The sequence below is a fragment of the Gopherus evgoodei genome, chromosome 1 (assembly GCF_007399415.2).
Source record: "Gopherus evgoodei ecotype Sinaloan lineage chromosome 1, rGopEvg1_v1.p, whole genome shotgun sequence".
NCBI classification, from domain to species: domain Eukaryota; kingdom Metazoa; phylum Chordata; order Testudines; family Testudinidae; genus Gopherus; species Gopherus evgoodei.
Window position 1 is genome coordinate 2,042,805 of NC_044322.1, and position 17,199 is coordinate 2,060,003.

General features: G+C 50.7%; 1 protein-coding gene across 6 annotated transcripts in view; it reads right to left on the reverse strand.

Moving 5' to 3' along the window:
* Positions 1-17,199, reverse strand: part of STIM1 (stromal interaction molecule 1) — a 191,050-nt gene that overhangs the window by 53,041 nt on the left and 120,810 nt on the right. For all 6 annotated transcript variants that reach the window (XM_030555814.1, XM_030555806.1, XM_030555824.1 and 3 more), the window contains one exon: positions 10,461-10,576. In XM_030555814.1, coding sequence (XP_030411674.1) covers positions 10,461-10,576 — 116 coding nt within the window. The remainder of the gene's footprint in view (positions 1-10,460; positions 10,577-17,199) is intronic.

The window sequence follows — 17,199 nt, forward strand, 5'->3', positions numbered from 1 at the left end:
CCAACCAGGGACTTTCTTATGCCAATCCTTAACTGAGTTATTAGGGCAGCTTTGTGGACACTTTCCTAGGTTTACCCCTAGAGGAATTCTGTGCCACCGTGCAAGCGCAGAATTAACGTCCCCCACAGATTTGTTTTCCCCCGCAGAGTAATTGATTCTGACAGGGAGGTGAAGGGAAGTCTGCAATTACACCTTTCATCCACCAGAGGCTGATGTGGAACCAGAAGAGAGGGCTGCTGGCTCACTGACTGAAGCAGCCAGCCACAGAGAGGGAGAAGACTGAGGTATGGGATATGGGGGGGGGGGGGCGGGGACAGACAGAGCAGGGCACATGGGGCCACTGAGGAGGGTCACATAGATTGGGGTTCAGAAAGGCTAGTGGCAAAGACACTAGTGGAGTGGGGATACAACAGCTAGTGGGATGACAGCATTTAGCCACAGGCTGAATGAGAGTTGGGGGTGCAGAGACACAAGGAGTGGGGGAGAGGAGTGGCTGAGTGGGGGTACAGGAACACATGAGGACAAGGGGGAGGAGGGGTGGCTGAGTGGCAAGGCAGGGACACATGGGGATGGTGGAGGAGAGGTGGCTGAGTGGGGGTACAGGGACACATGGGGATGGTGGAGGAGAGGTGGCTGAGTGGCAGTGCAGGGACACATGGGGATGGTGGAGGAGAGGTGGTTGAGTGGGGGTACAGGAACACATGAGGACAAGGGGGAGGAGGGGTGGCTGAGTGGCAGTGCAGGGACACATGGGGATGGTGGAGGAGAGGTGGCTGAGTGGGAGTACAGGGACACATGAGGACAAGGGGGAGGAAGGGTGGCTGAATGGCAGTGCAGGGACACATGGGGATGGTGGAGGAGAGGTGGCTGAGTGGCAGTGCAGGAACACATGGGGATGGTGGAGAAGAGGTGGCTGAGTGGGAGTACAGGGACACATGAGGACAAGTGGGAGGAGGGGTGGCTGAGTGGCAGTGCAGGGACACATGGGGATGGTGGAGGAGAGGTGGCTGAGTGGGGGTCCAGGAACACATGAGGACAAGCGGGAGGAGGGGTGGCTGAGTGGCAGTGCAGGGACACATGAGGATGGTGGAGGAGAGGTGGCTGAGTGGCAGGGCAGGGACACATGGGGATGGTGGAGGAGGGGTGGCTGAGTGGCAGTGCAGGGACACATGGGGATGGTGGAGGAGAGGTGGCTGAGTGGGGGTACAGGAACACATGAGGACAAGGGGGAGGATGGGTGGCTGAGTGGCAGTGCAGGGACACATGACGATGGTGGAGGAGAGGTGGCTGAGTGGGAGTACAGGGACACATGAGGACAAGGGGGAGGAGGGGTGGCTGAATGGCAGTGCAGGGACACATGGGGATGGTGGAGGAGAGGTGGCTGAGTGGGGGTACAGGAACACATGAGGACAAGGGGGAGGATGGGTGGCTGAGTGGCAGTGCAGCGACACATAAGGATGGTGAAGGAGAGGTGGCTGAGTGGCAGGGCAGGGACACATGGGGATGGTGGAGGAGGGGTGGCTGAGTGGCAGTGCAGGGACACATGGGGATGGTGGAGGAGAGGTGGCTGAGTGGGGGTACAGGAACACATGAGGACAAGGGGGAGGATGGGTGGCTGAGTGGCAGTGCAGGGACACATGACGATGGTGGAGGAGAGGTGGCTGAGTGGGAGTACAGGGACACATGAGGACAAGGGGGAGGAGGGGTGGCTGAATGGCAGTGCAGGGACACATGGGGATGGTGGAGGAGAGGTGGCTGAGTGGGGGTACAGGAACACATGAGGACAAGGGGGAGGATGGGTGGCTGAGTGGCAGTGCAGCGACACATAAGGATGGTGAAGGAGAGGTGGCTGAGTGGCAGTGCAGGGATACATGAGGATGGTGGAGGAGAATTGGCTGAGTGGCAGTGCAGGGACACATGGGGATGGTGGAGGAGAGGTGGCTGAGTGGCAGTGCAGGGACACATGGGGATGGTGGAGGAGGGGTGGCTGAGTGGCAGTGCAGGGACACATGAGGATGGTGGAGGAGGGGTGGCTGAGTGGCAGTGCAGGGACACATGACGATGGTGGAGGAGAGGTGGCTGAGTGGCAGTGCAGGGACACATGGGGATGGTGGAGGAGAGGTGGCTGAGTGGCAGTGCAGGGACACATGGGGATGGTGGAGGAGAGGTGGCTGAGTGGGAGTACAGGAACACATGAGGACAAGGGGGAGGAGAGGTGGCTGAGTGGCAGTGCAGGGACACATGGGGATGGTGGAGGAGAGGTGGCTGAGTGGGGGTACAGGAACACATGAGGACAAGAGGGAGGATGGGTGGCTGAGTGGCAGTGCAGGGACACATGAGGATGGTGGAGGAGAGGTGGCTGAGTGGGGGTACAGGAACACATGAGGACAAGGGGGAGGAGGGGTGGCTGAGTGGCAGGGCAGGGACACATGAGGATGGTGGAGGAGAGGTGGCTGAGTGGGAGTACAGGAACACATGAGGACAAGGGGGAGGAGGGGTGGCTGAGTGGCAGTGCAGGGATACATGGGGATGGTGGAGGAGAATTGGCTGAGTGGCAATGCAGGGACACTTGGGGATGGTGGAGGAGAGGTGGCTGAGCGGGGGTGCAGGGACACAGAGACAGAAGCAGACATGTCTGACTGAATGGGAGAGGCTAAGGATCAGCATGGGGGAAGCTCACCAACTCCCTAGCAGTCCTTTCTCCCCGCACCGCCCCCCCCCAAACAAACAGCGAAACTGTTCCATACTATTCCTACTCACATCCAACAAACCTCCAGGTTCATTCCCAGACCCCTTCCTAGCAATTACTTCCTTCTTCCTCAGCTACCCTGTCTCCCCCAAGTCTTTGCACTGCTTCTGAGAGGTGTGGGAAATACATTTCTGTATTGTGGTTTAAATGAATTATTACTTTATTAAAATGCCTCAGAAGGATTCTATTTGTCAAAACAAATTACCTGAATCTTTTTTTATTGTCTCTGTTGTTACAGACACACACACTGATGGGTATTTTGAAATAAATTACCAAAATAATTGAAACTAGTGTGATTATACTGTGTTATCTTGACCAATAAAATATGCAGAATTTTAAAATACGGTGTGCAGAATTTTTTGTTTTTTGGCGCAGGATTCTACCAAGAGTACAGGTTGGAACACCACAAAGAATTTGTTCCCACAAGTGAATATTTAACTGCCCAGCACACTCCTGCTACATTGCAGTAACTTTCTGAATTTGGTTTCAATATTGAGAGGGATGAAGCTGAATCAGATCCAGAAACTCAGAGGAACTTGGCTGCATTTAGCAGCAGGAAAACCAGGAATTAATTAGCTCTATGTTCTTGATTTCTAATCCAGCTATTACTCTTTCTTTTTTTCTTTTGTTACAGCATTAGAAATGCAAGTACATACTGACTCACTGAAATAAAGCGCATGAAGTAACCAGACGGTTTCAACTATACACTGGACAAATGCTGGCTCTGTTTAAAAACTGAATCAAGCTATGGAGGATGTAAACGCATTCTCCAAATAAATATCCAAGACACAAAAATCATCTCTTAAAAATAAAAAAGCACTGGGACATTTCTAACTCAGTAATTTTAGAGAGACTTGTATAAGAAGTGACAACACAAAAATAAGGACTATGTGCACTAAATGCTACACTGGCTGCTTAATTTAAAAATGATTTAATGCAGTAGTGAAACACACAGTGCACAGGAACATGGGAACTGCCATACTAGATCAGTCCAAGTGGTCCAGTATCTGTCTCTGATAGTGACCAGTACCTGATGTTACACAAAACCTCACAGCACACAGTTTTGGAATAGCCTAGTTTCTTCTTCAGCTTGTCAGTAGTTTGCTTAAGCACTGAATGATGAGGGTTTATAGCCCTTCTTAAAAAAAAAAGTTTTAAATCCTTTCTAATATAACTATCATCTACAGATAGAAGTGGAATTCTCCTAAACTCTTGACCTTGATGATCTCTTCTTGGCAGTAAGTTCCATAGGAGAATTGTGTGTTGTGTAAAAAAATATTTCCTTTTATCTATTTTGAAATTTATTCTCTTAATTTCATATGTCTCCTCATTCTTATATTATAGAATCAAAGAATCATAGAAGCATAGGATTGGAAGGGACCTCAAGAGATCATCTAGTTCAGTCCCCCGCACTACTCAAGGCAGGACTAAGTAATACCTAGACCATTTCTGACAGGTGCATGTCTAACCTATTCTTAAATACTTCTGATTATGGCAATTCCAAAACCTCCCTAGGTAATTTATTCCAGTGCTTAACCACTCAGACAGGAAGTGCTTCCTAATGTCCAACCTAAACCTCCCCTGCTGCAATTTAAGCCCACTGCTTCTTATCCTACCCTATCCTCAGAGGTTAACAAGAACAATTTTTGTCCCTCCTCTTTCTAACAATATTTTATGTACTTGAAAACTTATAAAAGCAGGAAAGAATCCTGTGGCACCTTATAGATTAACAGACGTTTTGGAGCATGAGCTTTCGTGGGTGAATACCCACTTCCTCAGATGCATCTGACGAAGTGGGTATTCACCCATGAAAGCTCATGCTCCAAAACGTCTGTTAGTCTATAAGGTGCCACAGGATTCTTTGCTGCTTTTACAGATCCAGACTAACACAGCTACCACTCTGATACTTGAAAACTTATGTTCTCATCAGAGATCTGAGGACACAACATTATTCGCTGAGAAAATCCAGCTACGGGACAAACTTCCAGAAGAGATTAGGCAAATCAAGAATCTGTCTTTACCTTTCTCTTCGAAAAGGTCTTTCCACCATAAGACAGTGACAACACTGACACCTCTTCTAACCAAAAAACCCAACCAACTCATGCCATCCACCTTCAACCAAGCCAAAACAACAACAAAAATCTCTGAAACAAATCAAGCTTAAAAAATAAACAGTAAAAGTAAATTAATATTTTTTAAAAGTCCCAATCAGTTTTACCCCACAGAAGGAAACATGTGAGAGACTACATAAAGTCCACTAGGGACTTTGCTACTGATATCAATTTTATACAGAAGGTGCATGGTTACTACAATGCTGGATGGGAGTATAAAACCTGAAGAGACATTGATATTATGAGAACATGTAACTGGAGCACCCATAAGAACGGCCCTACTGGGTCAGATCAAAGGTCCATCTAGCCCAGTATCCTGTCTTTCAACAGTGGCCAGTGCCAGGTGCCCCAGAGGGAATGAACAGAACAGGTAATCATCAAGTGATCCATCCCGTCGCTCATTCCCAGCTTCTGGCAAACAGAGGCTAGGGACACCATTCCTGTCCGTCCTGCCTAATAGCCATTGATGGACCTGTCCTCCATGAATTTGTCTAGTTCATCTTCTCTCTGCCATTCAATATTCTATATACATACCTCTGTCATGACCTCTTTTAATTCCTTTCCTCTGGAGGCTAAAATTTTAACATACTGATCCCTGCATGTGAAAATAGGGCATCATAACATAGGCCTTACAATTCTACCTCTCCCTTGGTCACTGTTAGTTTCATAGTCACTCTTTCTTCAAAGGCACTTCAAGTTACAGGTTATTTTACTGTAGTTGCTGTCATGAACTCTGACAGAACAATATAATAAAGCTAATGGATTTTTAAGCAAAGAAGTTGTTTACAGGATTATTAATGGGGCTCAGCTCGATACTGCTGTTCAGTGTAGGTGCAGGTAATCTAAACACAACTCACTTGAGTGTAAATATTTAAAGTGGACGGTACATGTGGGAGTGATAATGAATTTTATATTTGGTTAATAAATTCTATTGCTTTAAGCAAATAACTTCCCAACTGCCATCAAACTACTTGCCAAATATGCTTTTAATTATTATAGAAAAAGATAGCTTCATTGAAATTTAAACCAAAGGAAATCTGGACTGGTCTATCCCAGATGGAAGATACTTATGGAATAAACATTTAATAAAAAGAAAAAATATCAGGCCATGAAGAAACTAACAAATATTCTGACACGTGCAATATTCTGGTTTAAAAATCTGTCCTTTTATGGATAAGCTGCTGCTTTGATTGGCACAGGAACCGCCTTTCTATTTCAGCCAATTATTCAATTAAGGCTTGAACTTGAACGGTGATGACCACCTTCTGGGAATTATTCATTTCCCAGCAGAGTCCACAGGAACTGAGAGCAGCAATGGAACAACAAACCGCTGCACTAGCATCTGAAGTGTGCATCTCCATTAATAATCTGCTGTAAGAGGAAACAAATCACAGTAACAGAACATTATCACAGGGTCTCAGGCTGGGACCTCTGCCTTGTTCTGTATGTCCCACTGCAGCAGCTGAGACTGGCTGGGATGCTGTCACTGCTGCTGCTGGGACTGGAAGCAGAGCCTTCTCAGAACAGACTTCTCTCCTGTGGATTCTGTTCCTCCAGTCCTAGCAGATTACCAAAGTTAGCATGAGTATTAGTATGGCAGTGAAGATGTACGTGAGGCTTACCTGGTGACCTAGTATGGTTTACGTACTTTTGTAACTGTGTGACCTGAATGACACAAGATGCCTATCTGCCCTAGCAAATGGAACCAGAGAAATATTTATTCAAGTAAATATCTTAAGATTTCACAAGTTTTGCGGGGTCAGGCCTAATTAGTACTTGGCTGGGCAGCCTCCAAAGAAAGCCTAGGGTAGGTAATTCAGCAGGGTGCACTCGTCTCTCAAGCCAATTCTGACCAATGGCACTGCGTGGTACAAAGGGCAATTTTTTGTGGGAGGAGACATAAATCCAATTTTTTAACTGCTTGTGGTGATTAAAAATCTTATGGTTCTTTTCACAAGAGTAGAGATGCTAATGCTGGTGTCCTAGCTAAAATCATAATTGGTTAATTACACTCTGTATCCCTAAATTCCCCATATAACTTCACTTAAATATGGAAGTCTTTATGACCTGGAAACTCCTTGGATCAGGGACCATATTCAGCATGCAAGACACAGAGGTCATGAAATAAAATAATGTATTCAGCCCCTGTTATTGTCCACCCCAGGAGTGGCTGGAGTGACTCCCAAGTCTGAGAAGTGCTTTCAGATCCTTTGGGAGAAAAGGTGCTATGTAAACGTATGCTCATGAGGTGATCACTGCTGTCTGACACTGTTCTTTTCCCTTGACAATAACTCTTAAAGAAACAAGCTAAAGTATCTTATAAATTCACCACCAAGTTAACTCTCTTCCCTATGTCACATTAGATATATCAGAACTTTACCTTCTCAAGGTAACATGCAAGCAAGCAGTTCACTTCCTCCTCCTCTGTTGTGCATTCCAAAAATCAGTCTTTCTGGTACAGTTTTATTCACGCACTATGAGAACCGCAGCCAAACTGATGCTTAAACCAACTGCATTTATGTAACCCCCAAAGCATCTTTGCCACGTTTGTGTTATTTTATGGCACTTTCCTCTTCTCCCTCATTTTTCAACACTCTGATTAAGCACAGGACCATGATTTTGCAACAGGGACAATGTGGCGGTTGGTTTATAATGTAACACATACAGCAAGTCAAGTTCAGTCATAATCAAATCCCAAGGATCTACCCAGCGGCAGCCATGCTGGACAAGCCATAGGTGACCAGGAGTCTGATGGAGCCTCTGCACCAGATTTCATAGTTTCATTAGTGAACAAACTTCTGGCATTAAAGACTGGAAAATTCCAGCCAAATATGTTCTGCCTTAATGAGCAAACACTGTATCATCTGTCTTGAAATCTCCACTCCACGGAGATTTTTTATGGCTTTGGCCTTATGTGATTGAAGTGGGAAGCTACATTTGTCTAATCCAGACTGTGGCTTTTCCAGTCCTCCTAAATTCTTATGTGGCCCCAAGCACTGCAAATATCAGAATGTCTTCAATGAGCATTTCCCTTTTCCTTGTCTGCAGACAAGAAGCAAGCACAGTGTTCCATAAGAATGAAAGTGAGGCTGCCCAAGCACGACAGCCTGAACACAGAGGTAGGTTTTGCATGTAGCTCTGAATGGGGTCAGATTACTCAGCCTTCATTCATCTGGCAGCGAGTTCCACAGTCTCAATCCCACTCCAGGGAGTTTTGTCTCCTGCACCCAGGAGCTCATCCTACTGGTTGGCAGTCTCACACTGCCAGGGGATGTAGCAGTTGCGGGAGGCCACCTTTATTTGCCTGACAAAAAGGAAACTTGGTGCGTAATAGTAATTCCTTTGAATTCACTAAATCCAGCAGTGGGCAAACACCCACTTTACAATTTAGCTGGTGGCCAAGCACTCCCTGAAACACAGCTAATCACTGATGTCTGTTCAAACCTGGCAGCTCTGCAACCCTTCGAGAATTAGTTCTAGATAAATAGCTCTCTAAATATATAAAATGCAGTTTTAACCTGGAATATTCCATTAAATTAACCAGGTTTCATCCTTTATTTCAATTGTTAATCATTTCCAAGGTATTGCCTCCATCCGTTTACCCAGTGACAATTCCTAACCACAAGTTCTGTACCAGAGACATGCTGACCTTCGTCTAGTCAAATATCGCAATCATCACATTCAATAGTGTTTGTACAGCAGTCTGAACGTAGAAAGGACTCAGCATTACAATGTTATTATGGTGATTTTAGCAGGACGGAATATCACAAATGAGGATAAAGCTAATGATCGCATTAATGGCTAAGAATAATGCAGCATTCACTTTGCACTTAAAAAACACCTTTCATCAGACAATCTAAAAGCCCTTTGCAAACATTCATTCTCCTAAAACTGATATGTTGTCAGTTATCTCCAGTTCAGAGATGGGGAAAGTCAGGCACAGAGATTAACATGTTCAAGTGCACATCTTAAATCAGTGGTTCCACTAGAAATTCATCCCAGGAGTCCCTGCTCTAACCATTAGTCTGCAATGCCACTGACCACTATCAAAATTTTCAACCTTAGAACATAAACTCAGTAGAAATAATGAAATCAGAACTGTCTCAAAATAAGACCTTTTTAACATTGGGGAGCAGAACTGGCTGTTCTGCTAACTGTTTAAATCTCATCCAGCAGGTAGCAAACCTCAACTCAGCTGATCTCTGGGCAGGCAGGGCTTGCACTAAGGCAACTCTCACTGAAGACCTGTCACAAAATCACTGGGAAGAGAATGCTGGCTGCCTTTGCACTCTGACATTATCTTTTGGTACGAGAGAGTAGAGGGCTTACATCTTGCCCAGTTGGCTAAGGGTCATGGATTCCACAAAGAGAGGGGCAGAGAAAACTCAGACTGGGATGGGAGAATGGACCAGGAAGCCCCAACTTCTCTCTGGAAGGTACAAGAAGGGTAAGTGGGGAAAACAAAGAGCATGTACTGGGTTAAAAAGGAGCAGAACTAATGTAGCCTGCACAGAGCAATAGATACCAATATGTAATGGAAGGGAAAAGACGAAAAAGGGAACAGAAAAACTCTCTATTTTGCGTTTGTACAGTGCCTGGCAAAATGGGGCCTTAATCACAGCGGGGCCTCTAGGGGCAAGTCTACACTGAAATTAAACACCCGCAGCTGGCCTGCATCAGCTGACTTGGGATGTAAAACAGCAGTGCAGACGTTCAGGCTCACACTGGAGCTTGAGTTCTGGGACCCCATGAGAGGGTGGGAGGCCCCACAACCCAGGTTCCACCCCAAACCCGAAAGTCTCCATGGCAATTCTGCAGCCCCGCATCCCGAGCCAGCTACCACGGGCCAGCTGAAGCATTGAATTGCTGTGCAGATGTACCCTATGTGCTATTGTACAGAAATAAATAGTGAGAAAGGGAAAATGAGTACAAAAAAGAAAACAAACTGGAAGAGAGGTGATGAGGGAGAATTAACACAAAACACAATGCACATCAACTACATTTCCAGATCCACAGACACCGTTAGTTGGTATGGCATGACAAGAACTCAACTCCCAGCAGTCTAAAATGTCTTCTCAAGTAATCTGTACTGCTGTTTTCCTCATTCAAGATCAGGCTGTTTTGCTTCTGCCACACTGATATTATAGTGCTGTGACAACATGACAAGATCTTTTAAGCAAGGATACATGGCAGCTGCATTCCAAAACAGCGAAAATAAGAGATTTAGCCAGAGACCAGGTGCAGACCTCAGAATTCTACAGTGTGTTCTGAACTGTTGTTCCATTGAATATGCAGTGTAGCCCACAGAGACTGTGGGTCCAGCATGCAATGCTACATTTCTGTTACAGTTACTGTCCAATTCAATAAAAATGCAGGATTGCATTCTGGGACCTGTAGTCTTCAGGGCTGCACCTCCATAGTTAATATGTCGGTAGCTCTGCTTCCATTTTGTGCAAATCAGGCTATTAGCAAGTTACCTACATGAACTTTGGTAGGGAACAGTTTGGTTTCACCTGCACTAGGTACATCCTAGACACTGTCTGGAATGGATGGATTCCTTCCACCCTTCTCTAATGAGCCAGCTCTGCAGCATTACTCACAGAGAGGAGGTCCGAACAGCACTGTGTCCAGGGCTTTCAGCTGCAGCTTCTGCCTGTGGCTCCGATCAGTCATTTTCAGTACAGTTCCCATCATGGTGGCATTGTTTATCGCTAACCTACGGGAAAAAAAGAACAAGTGGTCACATTTCAATCTGGAAATGACAATGGGATAAGAATACCAGAGCCTGAGCTGTTGGAGGAGAAATCCAATGAACAGGATCAGGCCACTGTCCTCTCAGGTACCAAGGCAAGTGGAAGACCCTTAAAGAAAAGACGGTTACTCACCTTTGTAACTGTTGTTCTTCGAGATGTGTTGCTCATATCCATTCCAGTTAGGTGTGCAGGCCGCGCGTGCACGTCTGCCGGAAACTTTTTACCCTAGCAACTCCAGTGGGCCGGCAGGTCGCCACCTAGAGTGGCGCCGCCATGGCGCTTGATATATACCCCTGCCAGCCCGCCCGCTCCTCAGTTCCTTCTTGCCGGCTACTCCGACAGTGGGGAAGGAGGGCGGGTGTGGAATGGATATGAGCAACACATCTCAAAGAACAACAGTTACAAAGGTGAGTAACCGTCTTTTCTTCTTTGAGTGATTGCTCATATCCATTCCAGTTAGGTGAATCCCAAGCCTTACCTAGGCGGTGGGGTCGGAGTGAGAAGTCGCTGCATGGAGCACTGCTGAGCCGAAGGCCGCATCATCTCTGGACTGCTGGACCAGGGCGTAATGGGAAGTGAAATTGTGGACCAATGACCAGGTCGCCGCCCTACAGATCTCTTGGATCGGCACTCGGGCAAGGAAAGCCAGTGATGACGCCTGCGCCCTGGTAGAGTGTGCAGTCACATGGCCCGTAGGGATGTGAGCCAAGTCATAACAGGTCCTGATACAGGACGTTACCCACGAGGATAACCTCTGCGAGGAAATAGGAAGGCCCTTGAAACGGTCCACTATCGCCACGAAGAGTTGGGGGGACTTGCGGAACGGTTTGGTCCTCTCCACATAAAATGCTAGTGCCCGACGGACATCCAGCAAGTGGAGTTGTTGCTCCCTGCGGGACGAATGGGGCTTTGGGAAAAAGACGGGAAGGAAGATCTCCTGGTTAATGTGAAAGGCTGAGACCATCTTAGGGAGAAAGGCAGGGTGCGGTCTCAGCTGCACTTTGTCCTTATGGAAGACCGTATATGGGGGGTCTACCGTGAGAGCCCAGAGTTCCGACACCCGTCTAGCTGGGTGATGGCCACTAGAAAGGCGGTCTTCCAGGAGAGGTAGAGCAGGGAGCAAGTCGCTAACGGCTCAAATGGAGGGCCCATGAGCCGAGCCAGAACGCGGTTGAGATCCCATGAAGGGGCAGGGGGACGGACCTGTGGGTAGAGATGTTCCAGCCCCTTCAGGAATCTTGCCACCATAGGGTGGGAGAAGACAGAACAGCCATCTCCTCCCGGATGAAAGGTGGAGATGGCCGCTAGGTGAACCCAAAGGGACGATATCGCCAGATCCTGGACCTTGAGGGACCAGATGTAGTTCAGAATATTGGCGATGGAAACCTCCATAGGGAGAAAACTCTTCTCCGAGCACCAGCAGGAAAAACGCTTCCACTTGGCTGAATACGTAGCTCTAGTGGAAGGCTTCCTACTGCCCAGGAGAACCTCCCGAACCGGGGTAGAGCAGCGTAACTCGGAGCTGGTCAGCCACGCAGGAGCCACGCCGTGAGATGCAGAGACCGAAGGTCCGGGTGACAGAATCTGCCGTGGTCCTGGGTGATCAGATCCAGGTGAAGGGGCAGGTTATTGAGAGGTCCAGCAACATGGGGTACCAATGTTGCCTGGATCACGCTGAGGCTATCAGAATCACGTGAGCCCTGTCCCTGCGCACCTTGAGGAGGACCTTGTGGACCAGCGGAAACGGAGGGAACGCATAAAACAGATGGGTCGCCCATGGGATAAGGAAGGCATTCGCTAATGACCCGGGCTCACGACCCTGAAAGGAGCAGAATGCCTGGCATTTCCTGTTCTCCCTGGACGCGAAGAGGTCCATCCGGGGACGACCCCACCTCTAGAAGAGTGAGAGGGTGACGTCTGGGCGAAGGGACCACTCGTGTGAGCGGAAGGATCTGCTCAGGTGATCCGCCAGTGTGTTTCGTACTCCAGGTAGGTAGGAGGCCGAGAGGTGAATGGCATGGGCTATACAAAATTCCCAGAGCCGCATCGCCTCCTGACATAGGGGAGAGGATCTGGTGCCACCCTGCTTGTTGATATAGTACATGGTCGTCGTGTTGTCGGTAAACATCGCGACACAGCGACCTTGAAGGCGATGGACGAACGCTTGACAAGCAAGACGGACCGCTCTCAACTCCCGCATGTTGATGTGGAGGTCCAGTTCCTGGGGGAACCACAGGCCCTGAGTCCTCAGGGTTCCGCTGTGCACCCCCCAGCCCAGATCTGAGGCATCCGTCGTCAGGGATGCCGAGGGTTGGGGCGGATGGAACGGGATTCCTGCACACACGACGGAATGGTCTAGCCACCACCGGAGGGAGTCCAGTACCCCCTGGGGGATGGTGACAACTGTGTCTAACGAATGTCTGGTCGGCCGGTACTGGCAATGAGCCAAGATTGGAGAGGCCTCATGCGGAGTCGAGCATATGCTGTCACGAACGTACAGGCCGTCATATGGCCCAAGAGGGTCAGACATGTTCTTATGGAGGTCAGGGGGGCCGCCTGCAAGCGCAGAATGATGGCCGATAGCGACTGGAACCTGGGCAATGGTAGCAAGGCCCTGACCAAGGTGGAATCCAGAACGGCCCCAATGAACTCTATCCTCTGCGTGGGGAGCAAAGTGGACTTGTCCACACTGACAATGAGGCCTAGGGCAGCAAAGAGGTTGCTGATCCTACGGACGTGGTCGCGGACCTGCAGCTGTGATGTGCCTCGGACCAACCAGTCGTCGAGGTAGGGGAACACATGAATGCGGCTGCGCCGAAGATGTGCGACAATGACTGCCATGCATTTCGTGAATACCCTCGGGGCCGTAGAAGGGCCAAATGGGAGGACCGCAAATTGATAATGCTTGCGGTCGACCACGAAGCGAAGGAAACGCCTGTGCTGTGGAAATATGGCGATATGAAAGTAAGCGCCCTGCATGTCGAGGGCGGCATACCAGTCTCCAGGATCCAGCGATGGGATGATGGTCCCCAGGGATACCATGCGGAACTTCAACTTCACCATATGCTTGTTGAGTTCTTGCAGGTCGAGGATAGGCCTGAGGCCTCCCTTGGCCTTGGGGATCAGAAAGTAATGGGAATAAAACCCCTTGCCCTTCTCGCTCTCTGGAACCTCCTCTATGGCTCCCTTGTCGAGAAGCGTCTGTACCTCCTGACAAAGGAATTGCTCGTGAGAGGGGTCCCTGAAGAGGGACGAGGGTGGAGGGTAGGGGGGGGGCGATGAAAACTGCAGGCGGTAACCGGCCTGTACAGTGCATAAGACCCAGCAGTCTGATGTTATTCGGGTCCACGCCTGGAGGAAAAACGAAGATGATTGGAAAACTGTGCGGAAGGATCCGAAGGGGAAACTGGTACTGCGCCCTTGGGCGCACCTTCAAAATGAAGGCTTGGATCTGGGTGGGGCCTTGGAGGAGCCTTGGTTCTGCCCCCCTTGGCCACCCGACTGTCTGCGCCTACTGTTCCTGCCCCGGCGCCTATTAAGGTCCTGCCGTGGGCGGAGCTGGGGATACGGCCGGCGTTGTTGCTGCTGGTTCTGCGGCCGGAAGGGTCTGCGCTGCGTCACGGGCGCATGCATCCCCAAAGAGCGCATGATGACGCGATTGTATTTAAGGCTCTTTAGCCTGGGGTCTGTCTTGTCTGAAAACAGGCCCTGGCCTTCGAAGGGGAGGTCCTGGATGGTATACTGGAGCTCCGGTGGAAGGCCAGAGACCTGAAGCCAGGATATGCGGCGCATCGTAAGCCCTGAGGCAAGGGTCCGAGCGGCCGAGTCTGCAGCGTCCAATGAGGCCTGCAGCGAGGTCCTTGTGACCTTCTTGCCCTTGTCAAGAATTGCCGCAAATTCTTGACGTGCCTCCTGTGGCAACAGCTCCTTAAACTTGTCCGCCGCTACCCAGGAGTTAAACGAGTAGCGGCTAAAGAGGGCCTGTTGATTGGAGACCCTGAGCTGTAGCGCCCCCGCCGAATAGACTTTACGGCCTAGGAGGTCCATCCGCCTCGCCTCCTTAGATTTGGGCGCTGGGGCCTCTTGTCCATGGCGCTCCCTTTCGTTCACCGACTGTACCACGAGGGAGCACGGTGTCGGGTGGACGTGCAGGAATTCATAGCCCTTAGAGGGGGCCATGTACTTTCTCTCAACGCCTCGTGCGGTAGGAGGGATGGAGGCCGATGACTGCCAGATAGTGGTGGCGTTGGCCTGAATGGTCCTAATGAAAGGCAGGGCAACCCTGATGGGAGCATCTGCGGAGAGGATGCTGACCACCGGATCCTCGATCTCAGCGACCTCCTCTGCTTGTAAATTTAAGTTTTGCGCCACGTGCCTGAGGAGGTCCTGATGTGCCCTGAGGTCGAGAGGGGGAGAGCTGGAGGACGAGGTGTCTGCCACTGCCTCGTCAGGGGAAGATGACGAGGAGACCCCTGGCAGCAGAGCGTCCACAGGGGGTTCCGCCTGGACCCGGCCCTCCGGCTGCGGAGGGAGCTCTGGGTCCTGGTGGCTGGACCTGTCCTCGCCTTCCAGAGAGGGAGGGGGGCGAGACAGCATTGACTCTGGTGGTCTTCGGTCCGCCGCAGGCCAGGGAGAAGTATGTTGCGGACCATGGGCTTGATGGTACTCCCAGGGAGTCCAAAACCCCCACTGCTGTGGCCCTTGGTCTTGAGGCGGAGGGTCCTGGAAGAGGGCCGCGTGTCTGTCCGGGCCCAGCGTATAAACGCTGTCCGCCTGAGAGGAGACCGATGGCTGCCTCGAAGGCCATGGAGGTGCCGAACTCGGCTGATAGGCCTCCCTCAGTCCCGATGCCGACGATCCTCTCGGTGTCGAGGATCGGTACCGGGAGCCATACCGGTGCCGGGACCGGGATCGGTCTGGTACTCGGTGCCGGGATCCAGACCGGGACCTGCCTCCAGCTCGGTGCCGGGATCGGGACTGCGATCTACGTCCGATGCGGTGCCGGGATGGCGCTGGGGACCGGGACCTACCACCAACGTGGTGCCGGGAGGTCGACCGTGACCGGGACCTGCCACCGGCTCGGTGCCGGGAGGTCGACCGCGGAGTTGATTGCCGACGCGAACGGCTCCTAGAGTCCTGGTGCCGGTATGGAGAAGTGCCAGACCGAAACCGTACCGACATCGACCTGCGACGCGAGTGCGACCGGTGCCACCTAGGAGAGCGGTGCTGGGACTGCGAGCGGCGCTGAGAGCGCGAGCGTCCACGTTGTCGGGGCCTCAAAGGCGATCGATGCCTGGATTCCAGAGACGGCGCTCTCAACGTCGGCTTGCCTCTGGAGATGACCCGCACCGGGGGTACCGGGGGTTGAGGCTGGGATGGCTCAGTCAGAGCTATCAAGTCCTGCGCCGAAGCGAAGGTCTCCGGCGTGGACGGGACTAATGGCTCGACCCCAGATCTTAAGGGGGAGCTCGGAGGAGCCGGACTCGACGGACCTTCCGGGCCCAGAGTCGACGGCAACCCTGCAAGCGGTGCCGCAGCAGAGGTAGGTGCCGGGCGCTCCACTCGAGCCTGCCGAGATGATGTCGCAGATGTCGAGGGTCTTTGATCGGATCCCGGTGCCGGGGATGGGCGGTGCCGGGGTGTCTTTCCGGTGCCGGCGCAGTCCAGTGCCGGTGTAGAGGTGGCCGGCTGCGCTGACAGTACCGGATTCAGTGCCGCTTCCATCAAGAGAGTCCGCAGTCTTTGATCTCTCTCTTCCTTTGTTCGAGGCTTAAAGGCCTTGCAGATGCGACACTTCTCGGCGATATGCGATTCCCCGAGGCACTTCAGGCACGTGTCATGGGGATCGCTAGTTGGCATCGGCCTCTTGAAGGCCGAGCACTGCTTGAAGCCCGGCGAACCAGGCATGGGCCCGGTGCCAGGTGCCGGGAAGGGCAACGGCCCAACCTGCGAATAAGTTCTATATACTATATACAATAACTATTAATTACTATACAACTCTAACTGTATTATTAAACTATTTACAACTACAACTATTGACAGTAACGAAGGAGAGCTAGGGACGTTGGGGACAGCAAGCCGCACTCCACAGTTCCAGCAACTGACACGGCGGTAAGAAGGAACTGAGGAGCGGGCGGGCCGGCAGGGGTATATATCAAGCGCCATGGCGGCACCACTCTAGGGGGCGACCTGCCGGCCCACTGGAGTTGCTAGGGTAAAAAGTTTCCGGCAGACCTGCACGCACGGCGCACACACCTAACTGGAATGGATATGAGCAACCACTCGAAGAAGAACTCAAAATTCAGCCTTTGAAGCAGGCCAGATATTTAAAACACAGCTTCCCTGGCAATCGGGTGGGTATTAGCACAAGAATCAGAAAGTGACAAGTGCCATTTTTTTTCAGTTAAACCTGGAACTCAATGGCATTTCCCTCCAGACCTACCCAAATCTCTCTATTTGGCCACACCATCCCCCATCAGTTGCTTCCTCAACTCCATATAGCCGGCAACTGGCACCTCATCCTTTGCATGGCCAACACAGGAGAGCTCTCCCAGATGGGAGAAAACCTGATCAGATCAGCACACCC